We start from the raw sequence: 13,163 nt of genomic DNA, 5'->3' as shown, positions 1-13,163 counted from the left end.
TTAATTTAATTAATTTATAAAAACTGTAACAAGTAACAATCCCGAAGCTTTTATTAGGCATAACATTTTTTTTTTTTTTATGATTGAGGTGAAGAGTAAAAAAAAAAAAAAAGATAGGACCATAGAGCTACATGTCATTAAAACGTGCTTGTTGCTATTAAAACTTGGCCGTTGGCCTTTGAGGGGGCAGAAGAGGGAGGCCAACTATATCTCCTCCTAGCATCTGACCTTTTATCTTGAAAGGCAAACTAAAATGTTATTTGGAGAAGAACCATATAGCCCCAAATGGTCAGAAGGACATCCTCTCAGAGCTCTAAATCTTGTTTAAAGTTTGTGAACTGCTTTCGGGAAAACCGAAACATTTCCAACCCCCCCACCCCCACCAACTATACACAAATAAGTGTGCATCCCATCCAATAAAAGACGCAAAACTTAACAATGCTGAATTGTTGGGCAGCATGTTCTCCTCATAGGCTCGGTTTTTGTTAAACATATACGGTTGCTGATCTTCCAATGGTTGTGAAATGACAATTCAACCATTCCTCTTTTGTATTATCTGACTATTTTATCTAAGAATGACTTTAATTTGTTGACATGCTTGCTCTTTAACATTCCAAGCAAGACGGCTTGTTCCTTTGAAGCAACCAGAGCATTTAGGCTACTTCACTCCTCTCTAAGGACTTTCTTGGGTTGCTAGCGGTTTGCTTTTGGCAAGAATAGCTGCTTAGGTTGCGATGGGCTCAGCAGTTTGGGTAGAGCTTGGTATCTGTTCCACCAAAGGAATATACAAATATACAGGAGCAGATGTAAAGAAAGTCTGTCCAAAACAAAGTTTATACAACACTTAAGACTTATAGTGGAAGAAAAAAAATCTTTAATTCTGGCAAACAATAAACAACCCCCCAAATATTACTTCGGTTTTAAAAACAGACATCCAAAAGAAATCAGCAGCCCATGATGTTAATGGCTTTTCTGTACAGTGTCCACCCTTTTCCATTGAACTGTAAACGATCAGTAAATGCCAATGAACTTGCTCTTTGAATTCAATAAGCATTTTCATAAATTTCACATTCTCCTCAATCATCGAACATCTAAGTGAACAATTTTTGCACATCAGGCTGTGCTGTATTGTGAATGCAGTCTAGGCATTACACAAATCAGTCCTTACATATCAAAAATCACTGATCACAAATTAGGCATTATAATGACAGTTATTGACATACTGCAGCATTACTGTCAGGTCTGTTTGCAAAGCCTGCAACAAACTAGTGTACCAAAAAATATTCAGTGAATGAAAAAAAAAAAAAAAAAACTCAACTGAGAAATGCTCATGTAGTTGAAAATGAACAGCCACTTCTCTAACATTGGGATGCTCTGGAAGGTCATGTACATTTTAGTCCAGTGATCCTAGCAAAGATCTGAGAGAAGCCCAAATGTCAGAGAGATTTTTTACATATCTCAACATATCTCTTTTGCAACTTAAAGTCCTGTAAAGTGAAATGTGTTTTGACTGTAACTGACAACTGATGAAAAGTCACCCGCAAAAGAACATTAGCAAGTATGGCTTCAGTTTGGAAAAAGGCTCACCCGACTTGCTTGGACATAAGAAATAAAAAAAAGAAAATTCAGTGTAATGCCTATTTAAGGTTTCCTCTGAGCTGTACTGGGTCGAGAAAGAGAATAGCTGGAGGGAAATTTACTTCATAAAGGTACTTCTATACATAGATGTGGATTATTGGTAGCAAAATGGTCACACTGTTGGTTTGATTGTGTAAACGAAGTTGATTTTATTTCACTGTTGTAAAACGCATAAGCAGTGTTGACCTTAAAGTGTAAAAAAAAAAAACAGTAAACTTATATCACTTTCAGAATCTGTACACTAATGCACGTTATACATAACTTTATACAGTTATTTTATGTACTCTATCAATTACTGTACATTTGTTTTTTGAAACAAAGGTTATAAAAATAACCTCTGTTGTTACATGCAATTGAAACGACGATATCGAATATATATGAAACTTTGATGGCCAAAAGTACCACATCTTTTTTTAGTAAATGCACTTAAAAAAAAAAAAAAATAATAAAAGGAAAAAAATGTCCTTAAAGGGCGATGCAGTAAAAGGGGTCAGAGAATCTCTCCCTCGCACTGCTTTGCTTTGAAACGATTGTGAACGTATTGGGAAGAGTGCTATAAAATACATTTGACATCGGAGTGTTCTCCACTACAAAAATACTAGTCCTACAATACTAAATGTGTTCCTCTTGTGAAGGAATGCAACCTGCCGGCGAGACAAAATAGTCACGCAGAAGGTTTCGTTGCATTTCTGCCGTAGCTAATGCATTGTGCTCCTCTCTTTGCTCGAGCGGCTGGCAAGTCCCATGCCCTCGATTCCTCCAGGTTCCCTCAACTATGCTGTGGTCCCCATTCTTCAAATCTGCAAATGCTGGAGGTGTATATGCCTCGGACCTGCGCTCGCGGAGGAAGTTATGGATGCATAGAGAGGCCATAGTGATCTTCTCCACTTTGTCTGCCTCCAAGAATATGGTGCTCCTGAAAACCCTTAACCTGTTTGCTAGAATGCTGAATGCATTTTCTGCAACTCTAAGTGCCCTTGAAAGACGATAGTTCAGTACCCCCTGACTGTGGTCCATCTGTTTATTTGGGTATGGCTTCATGAGATCAGGCCTTAAAGGATGAGCCTCATCACCCACAAACATGTACGGCATTGTTATGTCACTGTTGGGCAATGGTTCAGGTGGAGGAAAATTCAGCAGACCCTGATCCATCGCTTTACACAAGTCGGAATGAGCGAATAGTGTAGCATCAGAGACCTTATCTTGGGTTTCCAAACTGGCACAGATGAACTTGTAATTTGCATCCACAGCAGCCATTATTGTCACATATAATCGGCCCTTGTTATTATGGTCAAGGCAGCCACTTTTTACTGGAGGCTGTATATAAATCTGTTTTCCACCAAGCGCACCTAGGCAATGTGGAAATTGCCATTTCGATTCAAAGTCCTGAGCTATTGCCCGCCATTCTGTCTCTGTTGATGGTGTCTAGCAATAAAAAAAAGAAACAGTTAAGACAAAGATTTGTACACTGATTCTTATATACTGTATTTCTCACATGTGATTAAAAAAATGCAGTACTGTGAAGGTAACGACATCCATAACATTGTATTTTGAATAAAGAATGACAAAGCCAGTATATTATATTATGCACAATGTATAGATACCTCTTGCCTGTGACAGAATTATGAAGTTTGAAATTTGCTATATATGCTAAACAATGCATATGAAAAATATTTGATTCATCCCATCGCAAAGTCTTTTAAATCCTTTTCTTTTTGTGGTTTAATATATTTAGTTATATCTTTATTTTATTTTCCCCTTAAGTTCATGCTTCTCTTCACCCAGTTAATGTTCTGAATTAGCTATTTTACTACACAAGTATACATGTGTTGTAAATACTGTAAATATCTGACCATCTTGCGAAAAACGTTAATTTTATATGACTTTATAAGTTAATCATTTACATTAATAAACTGCACTTTACACTAATTTAACATTTATTTTAGGCTATAATACTTTAGACTATTTTAGTAAGGATAGTTATAAAGATAAAATTAGTGGTTTTCATTGGGACATTATTAGTGTTTCTGAATGAATTGTTTCACTGATGCCCACAGTTTCATTTTGTTAAAGAGTCACTGTTTTGAGCCAATGCTTTAATGAGTCACTAATACATAAAACAGATGCTCATTTATTGTCATTGACTGGTGTAGACCTACAGAAATAGAGTCAAAGATTTAATGACATGATTGTCGAGCACTTACAGTATTTATGTTGCTTTAAATAGTATATGATTATGTTCATACATATTTTAACATATAATAAAAAAATATTCAAACTTCATTTGGATGCTGTCTACACATTGCATGTGCAATATAATATAGCCATGTCTTAATGCCACACTGTCATCCTTAATTCAAAATAAAATGTTATTTATTAATGTCGAGTCTTTGTTATTTATCATTTCAATTTCTGATAATCCCAGGTTGCTATGATTGTTTACACATTAAAAGTTGTTCCCTCAACATATGATCTTCGAATTGCATGGTCACGATACATTATCACGTCCCAACAAGTTCAAATGTCGATGTCACAACAAAATGAAATAAACCCAAAACGTCCCTTTTGTATTAAAATTATTTAGTAGTTTATTACTGCAGCAGATGTTTATGGTGGAACTCATCTCACTGAAAAGCACCAAGTACCGTATTGTCCCGAATATATAATATATTTTTTTCTTGGAAATACATCTGAAAAAACGCGGTCGTCTTATATTCAGGGTCTAGACTTTGACATGTCAATAATACATCCACAACAATAGGTGGTGCCAAATATGCATAAAACCAGTGTGCCATGAAATACGTAATGTAATGCGTGTTGTAAAGATCGAGAGTAAAAACAAAAGAAAAAGAAAAGCTTACAGCTGCATGAGTCGTGACTGTCACGTTAGCCTGATGGGACCAAACTCCCTTTGTGATTTTAAAACGTAAGACAGTACCCAGATTTGAAGACTACAGTAAGATTGAACTTCTACTGTTAATACGATTGTGGTAGGCTACTATTAGACGGATAGCCTAAATGTCCTAATTCAGATGGGCTACCGTTTTTTTTTTTTTAATGGGATATCAAAAAGTGTATATTTTTTAATGTGATTGTTGGTACATTTTACCAGTTTTTACCATACTTTCAAAACATAAATTCAAATAGGAAAAATATGCAATATGAAAATAATTGAAGAAAAAATGTGTTTTACTGAGAAAAAACTAGATTTGGTTTTTAAAATGCCTTTTTCCAAAAGGTACATCTGGAAAAAGGGGGGTCGTCTTATAATCAGGGTCGTCTTATATTCGGGCCAATACGGTAATAAATGTGCACTGTACTTGAGTAAATGGTGGTAATCAGAGCTTACCTTCAGGAAGTCTTTTTTCATAAGCTGGTACAGAGCGCCACAGGTCTCCATAACTATCTGTGAAATAGTGCTGGCCCCAATCCTGTACTGTGCACTGAGGGAACTGAATGTTTTGCCTGCATGCAAAATAAATTACAAAATGCACACTCAAACAGACCCTTAAAATGGATAATAGTTAAAGCAGTAGCTATTCTGATATCGCCCTGGCAGACCCACCTGTTGCCAAAAACCGCAAGGTCACAGATAGGCGATCTCTTGGGGATATCGCCCGTCTCATTTTTGTGTGCTGCTTGGTAATGACGGGCCCGACCATCCGCAGCAGAAACTCAAACTCCTCTGCGGTCATCCGCAGCAGCTCCCCGAACCCATTCTCATCAGTCATCTATCACAGATGCAAACAGGTAAGGGGGGAAAAGGTGAGAACATTGCATGGATCGGGGGCATGCTCCACATGCAATTTCTTTTAAAAGATATTTGCTTTACATGCTCATTTATAGTTAGTTTAAGGCAGGGGTGCCCAACCCTGTTCCTGGAGATCTACCTTCCTGCAGAGTTCAGCTCCAACCCTGATCAAACACAACTGAACCAACTAATTAGGATCTGAAGGAGCACTTGTTAATTACAGACAGGTGTGTTTGATCAGGGTTGGAACTGAACTCTGCAGGAAGGGTGATCTCAAGGAACAGGGTTGGGCACCCCTGGGTCAAGTTATTTTTTTTTTCGGTCCAAAACTAATTTTTCACACACAAAAAAAGTAACATCTTGTTGCAACATTTTACAAAAATCAAGATCTAATATATTTGGTCAAAATACCATGTTATAAAAGATGAAGTGCTATGCAGGCTATTTAAGACAATATTGGCTGATTACATTTAGCAGACGCTTTTATCCAAAGCGACTTACAAATGAGGACAATAAAAGCAGTAAAAACTAACAAAAGAGCAACAATATATAAGTGCAAATGACAAGTCTCCGTTAGCCTAATGCAGTACACGTAGCAAGGTGTGTGTGTATATATATATATATAGATGATAAATATAGATAAAGTAGAATTAAAATAGAATAGAAAGTGCTACAGTTAGAGGGTCAAATAAGGGTGGAACAGATGTGTTTTTAGTCGATTCTTGAAGATAGCCAAGGACTCAGCTGCTCAGATTGAGTTGGGCAGGTCATTCCACCAGGAGGGAACAGTTAATGAAAAAGTCAGTGAAAGTGATTTTGTGCCTCTTTGGGATGAACAATAAAGCGACGTTCACTTGCAGAACGCAAGCTTCTAGAGGCACATAACTCTGAAGTAATGAATTTAGGTAATGGGGTGCAGAGCCAGTGGTGGTTTTATAGGCAAACATCAATGCCTTGAATTTAATGCGAGCAGCTCCTGGTAGCCAGTGCAAATTGATGAACAGAGGTGTGACATGCATTCTTTTCGGCTCATTAAATTAATTGATTAGACGGCAATGCAGACCTAAAATGTTTGCCCTCACTCTCTTCACCGTTCCCACATCTCAGACCTCAAATACATAAAATCTACCTTTTCATAACTGAATTTAAAAAAGTTATGAGCGGTCTTGAAGAAAAAAAAAATTGATGACTAACGTTTTAAGACTAGTCTAAACCGTTTATGCAACCGCCCCCAGTTCTTTATTTACCATCTTTCTATAGCTTGACAGGGCTATAGCTAGGGATGGGTATCGAAACCCGGTATTTAAAGGGGTCATATGATGCGATTTCAAGTTTCCCTTTCTCTTTGGAGTGTTACAGGCTGATTGTGAATAGATAAGATCCCTGAAGTTGCAAAGACTAAAGTCTCAAAACCAAAGAGATATTCTTTATCAAAGTTAAGACTCGTTCTAACACGCCCCCACATATCTACATCACTATGTGGAAATATTAGCATAATGCCGCCAAAATGTGCACGCAAAGAAAGAAGGCGTGGTTTCAGTAACCGCAGTTAGTGTTGAAGCAGCATGTCAGGGAGACACTGTGTGTTTCTAGGCGAAAGCAAAAGCACTTTATTTGGCCTTCCGAAAGTAGATGCATTTAGGAATCTTTAAGATTACTTAGAACAGCAATGCATTTTATGGACGACCGTTTCGTGAACCTAGGAGAGGAGGTCATTCTGACTTTGCTATGACAATCTGGCGCTTCTGAATCAGATACTGTTTTGTTATTAGTTTAAGTATTTGCTATTGACTGTTCAAATGCGGAGTTTTGCGCATCGTGTGTGTGTGTGCGCGCGCGTGCGTGTGTGTATGTATGAGAGAGAGACAGCGTCACATCACAGTGGAGTCAGCTGTCTTAACAGTGGCTTGTGTACTGCAAGAGAGAGAGGGGCGTATAGGACCAACAATAATGTAGAGTATTTGAAAAATAATGTGTTTTTTGAACATTAAAGAATGTCAACATATTCTGTTACACCAAATACACAAAATAATGATCTTTAAAAAAGCATCATATGACCCCTTTAATCGGTCCCAGGGCTAAATTATGAAAGACCGGAGTATCGATAAACTCTGACATTAACGGTTCTGTTATCGGTACTGGAGAAATTAATAAAACACACATACATTTATTATTGCTATATATATATATACACATTATTGTAGCGTCTGGACCAATCAAACACACAATTGTTCATTTGATTTAACAAATCAGTTATTCATTAGATTAACAAATCGTCACAGTCCCCTCACCCAATAAACTGGGTGCCAGGATGTCTGCAACGACACCAGGCCCCCCTGGTCCCCATGGCAACTAATGCTGATATCACTGGTTTTATGACCCACAGCAATGCGAGTAGGGAAAATCACTACCTTTTTATAGGAAGAGACACAATGCACAGTAGAAATGGACTTTTCTCTAATTAATCCATAGGAAAACCTTTCTTTGAATGAACACATATCCTTCAGGTCATCGTGTATGTTGTCTTTTTTTTATGTTCAGATTTTATACTGTTTTATGCAGGCTTATGATGGAAACACTCATTCCTGTCATCTTGCCTATATGTAATCCTACCATGTTTAGTATCTATGAATTCGCCTTCTGATAATCTAAACGAGAGTGTATATTATATGTTGGTACATAGGCAATATATTAGTGTCCTGAGAATCTTTAGTAATTTCGATTCAAGTGCCATATGCAAATTACCATGCTTCCACACAAAGAGTCATAAAACTCCCCAGGTATTTCCAAACTCCCACCCATTCATTCCTTATTTCTCTCCTTTTTACTGCCTAAACCTTAACTCCTTTTCTTATACCAACTGTATGCGTGTGTGTGTGTGTATGTTAGACTAGTTTAAGTGTTTATGTAGTTAATAAAGTCTTACTTGTATCAAACTTGACGTTGTTCATTTTAATGCTACAAGCTCGGTGTAGAATTGTACAGTAAGAAAGTTATTTCCCTTAACCAGGAAATTAACGTTCTTAGAATTGACAAGACAGTTGACCCTGAGAGGTCAAGTAAATATCTACAGCGGATCTAAATATAACTAGTTATGATTAATTATTCATATTTCCCTATGAGCTGATTCGCTACATTATCTTGCAAATTCTATCTCACCAGAGTCGCCAGCTGTTTTTCAAACATTTGTCTATGATGCATTTTTGCTATTCGCAATTCAGAAGCGAGATCGCGCTCACACGGAAGAGCCTCAGCACGCGCAACATGAAAGCCCGGTTTAATTATGATAGAAGAGAGAACTAAACATTCAAACATCTGCTTACACTTTAGGCCTGTGGCGGTTTTAAGCTAATTTTAGTAAGAGATTTTAATTTTTGATTTTGGCTTCTAAGGATTATACAAAAGAATACATGAGGTAAAGCTATTAAAAACTAGCTGCATTTCGTCTTGCGCAACTTCTTTCCCTTCACAGCGGTGCGCACTCGTTCCTCCCTAAAACCCAAGCTTAATGTCAGAATCAGCTCAGTCGTGATTGTTGTAAGATGCTGTCTTTACCGTTGCTAAATTGCGGGGCATGTTTGATAAAAACGTTGAAAGCACAATCCGCACAAGAGACGCTGTTCCTCAGGCCGAAATGTGTGCGCATGGCGCGCTCCAAAACGGACAAACAAATTACACTTTGAGCTTCGGGCGCATGTCCAAATGATCAAATACACACTAAATATGTCCAAATGGCCGGCTTGGAGAGTATTTACTTAAACACAGTTTATGTCTTAAGTGGAGGAGAACAGTTGGGAGAAAATCCGATGTGTGTCAATATATTGTCTTAAAGTGACAGACTGGCGCTTGGGCCATCAAAATGCAAATCTGCACTTAATCTGAATAACGTTATAGCTTTAATAAGCATTAATCTATCAATACATACAATGAAAACTATGCAGTGTTAATTTACATTTGATTACTTTTAGATTTCTTTTGTAGGCTATTACTTACCTGAACAGTAATGTTAGAATAACTTCATGGAAAAATGACAGCACTGTTTATTTCATTTCATTTGTATATTTGTTTTATTGTATTTGTCAGTTTGTTTTACTTTGTTTCTTTGTTCATGTTCTTACTGGATCTTATCTTATGTATAAAACACTAAAAATGCCTGCACACTGGTGCATTTACAAATTAATGTTTTATATTCATTTCATTAAATATTTATTAACATTTCAGAATATAAAGCAATGTTAATTCAGCTCTTAATTTGTCATATATATATCAAAATATACCAAATCATTCATGTCCCCACGCTTCATGTACGTCGTCACGCGTTGACGTCATCAAATTGCGATCGGCCAAGTTAGTGAGTACCGATCGAGTCATAAAATGTGATTATCGGCCGATACCGATCTCCCGCAGATCGATCGGAGGATCCCTACAGCTTATACCTGCTAAAAACATCTGTTTTGGTTAGCATGTTTATTTTAGATCTGTGTGGCAGCAGCAATATACAGTAAATAAATCAATAAATGCACTGCTCTGTTGTCTCCTCTGAGGTTGGCACTCTAAACAGTGTTCTGTGCTCGTCTGTGCAGCCAAACACAGAACAGTTAGCATGTTTTGCTCAAACTTTCGGCATGGCATTAGAGCTGCTACACCGTTGTCGCTTGCGAAAACACAATGAGGGTGCCTGGGTGGAAACCAGAGCATGTGAGCGAAGCGGAGCGGTGTGACTCCCATGCAAGTGCTCCGTTAATATTCTGCTCACGCTTGCCGTAAACCAATTCCCGCTCAGATCCAGCTCCGTTCTGTAAAGAGCAAATTTGCGTGCATTATATTAGATTATAAATTACTGCTGCCTATATCTAGCCTACATTCTGTAGGTCTACCTATTGTTTCGGGTCAGTTTTTTTTGTTTATAATATTTTAATAGGCCTAAGTGGTGTAGGCTAATATCTTCTGTACTCTGTAGTTCTGTATTTAGGCCTATATACAGCTGTGTGTTAGCTTAGGTCTACAGTTTAACTGAGATTATTTAATAACTACGGAACTCCGAATATAATTCGAATGAACAATTAGTTTCTACGACGTCAGCAGGTTTTATTATTTTTTTTATGTATTATTATTTATTAAGTTTAATCAATAATGATTTTAATAAGTAATTACGAAATATAATATTTCGTTCCACGATTTAGGCCTATAGGGAATGAACAAATTAACGAACGAATGAATTTGTGGCAGCTAAGCCTAATAACCTTAGCCTACCTGTTTATTCACTTATTATGGTAAGTAGCTCACCTTTTGCTGCACCATGTTTGCGTAGCACATCCTCGTGCTTTCTGCACTTGTAAAAAATAAGTGTAATTTTAACTGTAAATTTTTTTTGTAAAAACGCTACGGAAAAAAACTTAATAGGTTAACAGTAAGTTCCCGTACTATATACAGGGAAAAAACTGTAAAATATCTAACCAGACATATCATGTAATTTTACAGTAAAATGCTGTTAATTTGACAGTTTTTAGAAGTAAAAATAACAGATCAATGTATAATTTAGTCAAAAACTGTAAACCGATATTCCCAGAATTCCCTGCATGACACTCCACATTTGAAAGTATTTTGTTTAAATAATCATGTTTTTTTTTTAAAGTTTTTGTTATTAGTTATGTATATTTGGGCTTTATGTTACATCTTCTGTTGTTTAATGAAAGTTTAATGCATTATTTAAGTATCATGTGTGTTACCATGATGGTGTTTTGTGTTTGCATTAATGACTCTGTGCACCTTCTATATATTAGTATATACTTCTGCTTGTGGCGAAACTACTTGTGATGAGCTTTGATTCTTCATGTGGCTTTCTCTTTTACCACCTGCATTATTATGGTGGTTGTCAGTATGTTAAAGGTACAAAACCGACTTTAATAGCAGTGTGCATTGTTGAATTTACTGGTTTACATTCAAATTTTCTTGTTTGTAAATTACAGTTTTATGCTGTAAAATTGACAGGTTTTGGCCGTAAATGTGTTTACTGTTTTTCTGTATTTTTTACAAAATTATTCTGGCAACCACAGCTGCCAAAATTTTTTTGTAAAAACTACAGAATTTTTTTTACAGTGTGTAATCAATATGAATCTGTACTAACTTTAACAGTCTCCCCGCACTCCCTCTCAGTGTCTTCTCCCTGCTCATTCTTAACTTTGATTTTTACTTTACATTAATGTATAAGGCTTGCAACTTCGTTGAAACAATATCTGAACTCCATAACTGCTCTACTATTCTCGATCTCTCCAGATTCTCGATCTCAAGTAAATCACCAAACGGCACTCTGGATTGAGCGAGCGGCGCTGAGCGTTTTGAGCGAGCGGAGCGGAATCTTCAGAAAGGTGCTCTGTGCTCTTAAGGAAATATTACCGCTCCGCTCACATGCTCTGGTGGAAACTCACAGATTAAGGGGCGGTGATATTATAATGAGATCCCTTTGCAATGTCAACAAGGGGCACTCGTTTTCTCAGACGCTTGCAGAAAAAGGCTTCCCAAAACAAAGTTACTGGATTAATCTTTTTCACGTTTCCTTGGTTGGTAGATGCACCAGGGACCTGATTATAGCACTTACAACCTGGAAAAGTCAGATTTTCATGATATGTCACCTTTAATACCACAGGAAAAAAATATATAAAATTGGCCTTTTTCGAAACTGCTGTATCTAAAAAACACAAGGTGGCTGAATTTGCATGTTATCAATTTAATTCGTTTTTAGCACCCCCTCTGAACTGTTAAGCCCCTCCTTAGCACCCCCAACAAATAAAAAGTCTTGATTAAGTGACTCCATCTTGATCTAAAAACCTGAGTTGTCACTGAAAGGTGAGGAGTTTGCATCTATGATCTATGGCAAGCACAGACACATATTTTCTACCTGAATAAATGTACACACACATAGGCTTTTCAATTACTCGAAACAAAAACAAAGCAGACGCGCTTCAACGCGCCGCAGCGGGGAGCTACTTGCGTCCACTGCTAAATGATTTATTTACCTCCAACTCTCTCTGCAAAACAGACAACCCAGGCTGCTCGCGACGTCCTGGAAATTCTCTCTTCCATATTCGTTTCTTTTTCTGTTTCTGCTTCTGCTTTTCGCTGCAGATCAACGCACAGACAACTCGAAAAGCCAGCTGCTTGCTCACCGCCGCGTCAGGGTTCATTGTTTTCGAGAAGAACTCCAGTCTCGCGCATGCTCTTACATCATTTCCTGCATCACTTCCCGTGTGCGTTCTTCTTCTTCTTGTTTAATGGCGGATAACTCCTTAGGAGCATTATCGCCACCTATTGTACTGGGTGTCAAGTAAATTTACATAGGCGATGAGTCTGAAATTTGAGAAGGGGAAGGATTGAGAAAAAAAAATAAAAATTTGGTGGATGTTTCATATTCTCTCCAATCTATGGAGCACTCCGATCACATGCTCATGCTGGCTCTGCGTGTTCAGCTCCTCTAACACTCACAATTAGCTCTTCATGCCCCAGATTAGGTAGAATACGCCCATCCACACATATGTGACCACAAAACCAATCTTAAGTGTCAAATTTTCAAAATTGAGATTTAGACATAATCTGAAAGCTGAATAATTAAGATTTCCATTGATGCATGGTTTGTTAGGATAGGACAATATTTGGCCGAGATACAACTATTTGGAATCTGAGGGTGCAAAATTAAAAAAATAATAAAAAATTGGAAAATTGCCTTTAAAGCTGTCCAAATGAAGTTCTTAGCAATGCATATTACCAGTGTTGGGGA

General features: G+C 37.3%; 1 protein-coding gene across 1 annotated transcript; it reads right to left on the bottom strand.

The window, feature by feature from the left end:
• Window positions 1-802: 802 nt before the first annotated feature.
• On the bottom strand, window positions 803-12,672 carry LOC107574480 (uncharacterized). Its single transcript, XM_016260918.1, has 4 exons — window positions 12,406-12,672; window positions 5,204-5,369; window positions 4,988-5,103; window positions 803-3,063 (listed from the first exon to the last, which is right to left on the bottom strand). Exons 1-4 carry the CDS (start codon window positions 12,571-12,573, stop codon window positions 2,251-2,253), a joined length of 1,263 nt encoding a protein of 420 aa, XP_016116404.1. The 5' UTR covers window positions 12,574-12,672; the 3' UTR covers window positions 803-2,250.
• Window positions 12,673-13,163: the final 491 nt, after the last annotated feature.

Source organism: Sinocyclocheilus grahami, unplaced genomic scaffold (assembly GCF_001515645.1).
Source record: "Sinocyclocheilus grahami isolate Dianchi unplaced genomic scaffold, SAMN03320097.WGS_v1.1 scaffold2247.1, whole genome shotgun sequence".
Classification (NCBI taxonomy): domain Eukaryota; kingdom Metazoa; phylum Chordata; class Actinopteri; order Cypriniformes; family Cyprinidae; genus Sinocyclocheilus; species Sinocyclocheilus grahami.
The sequence above is the reverse complement of the archived record's forward strand: the minus strand, read 5'-3'. Positions and strand labels throughout refer to the sequence as shown.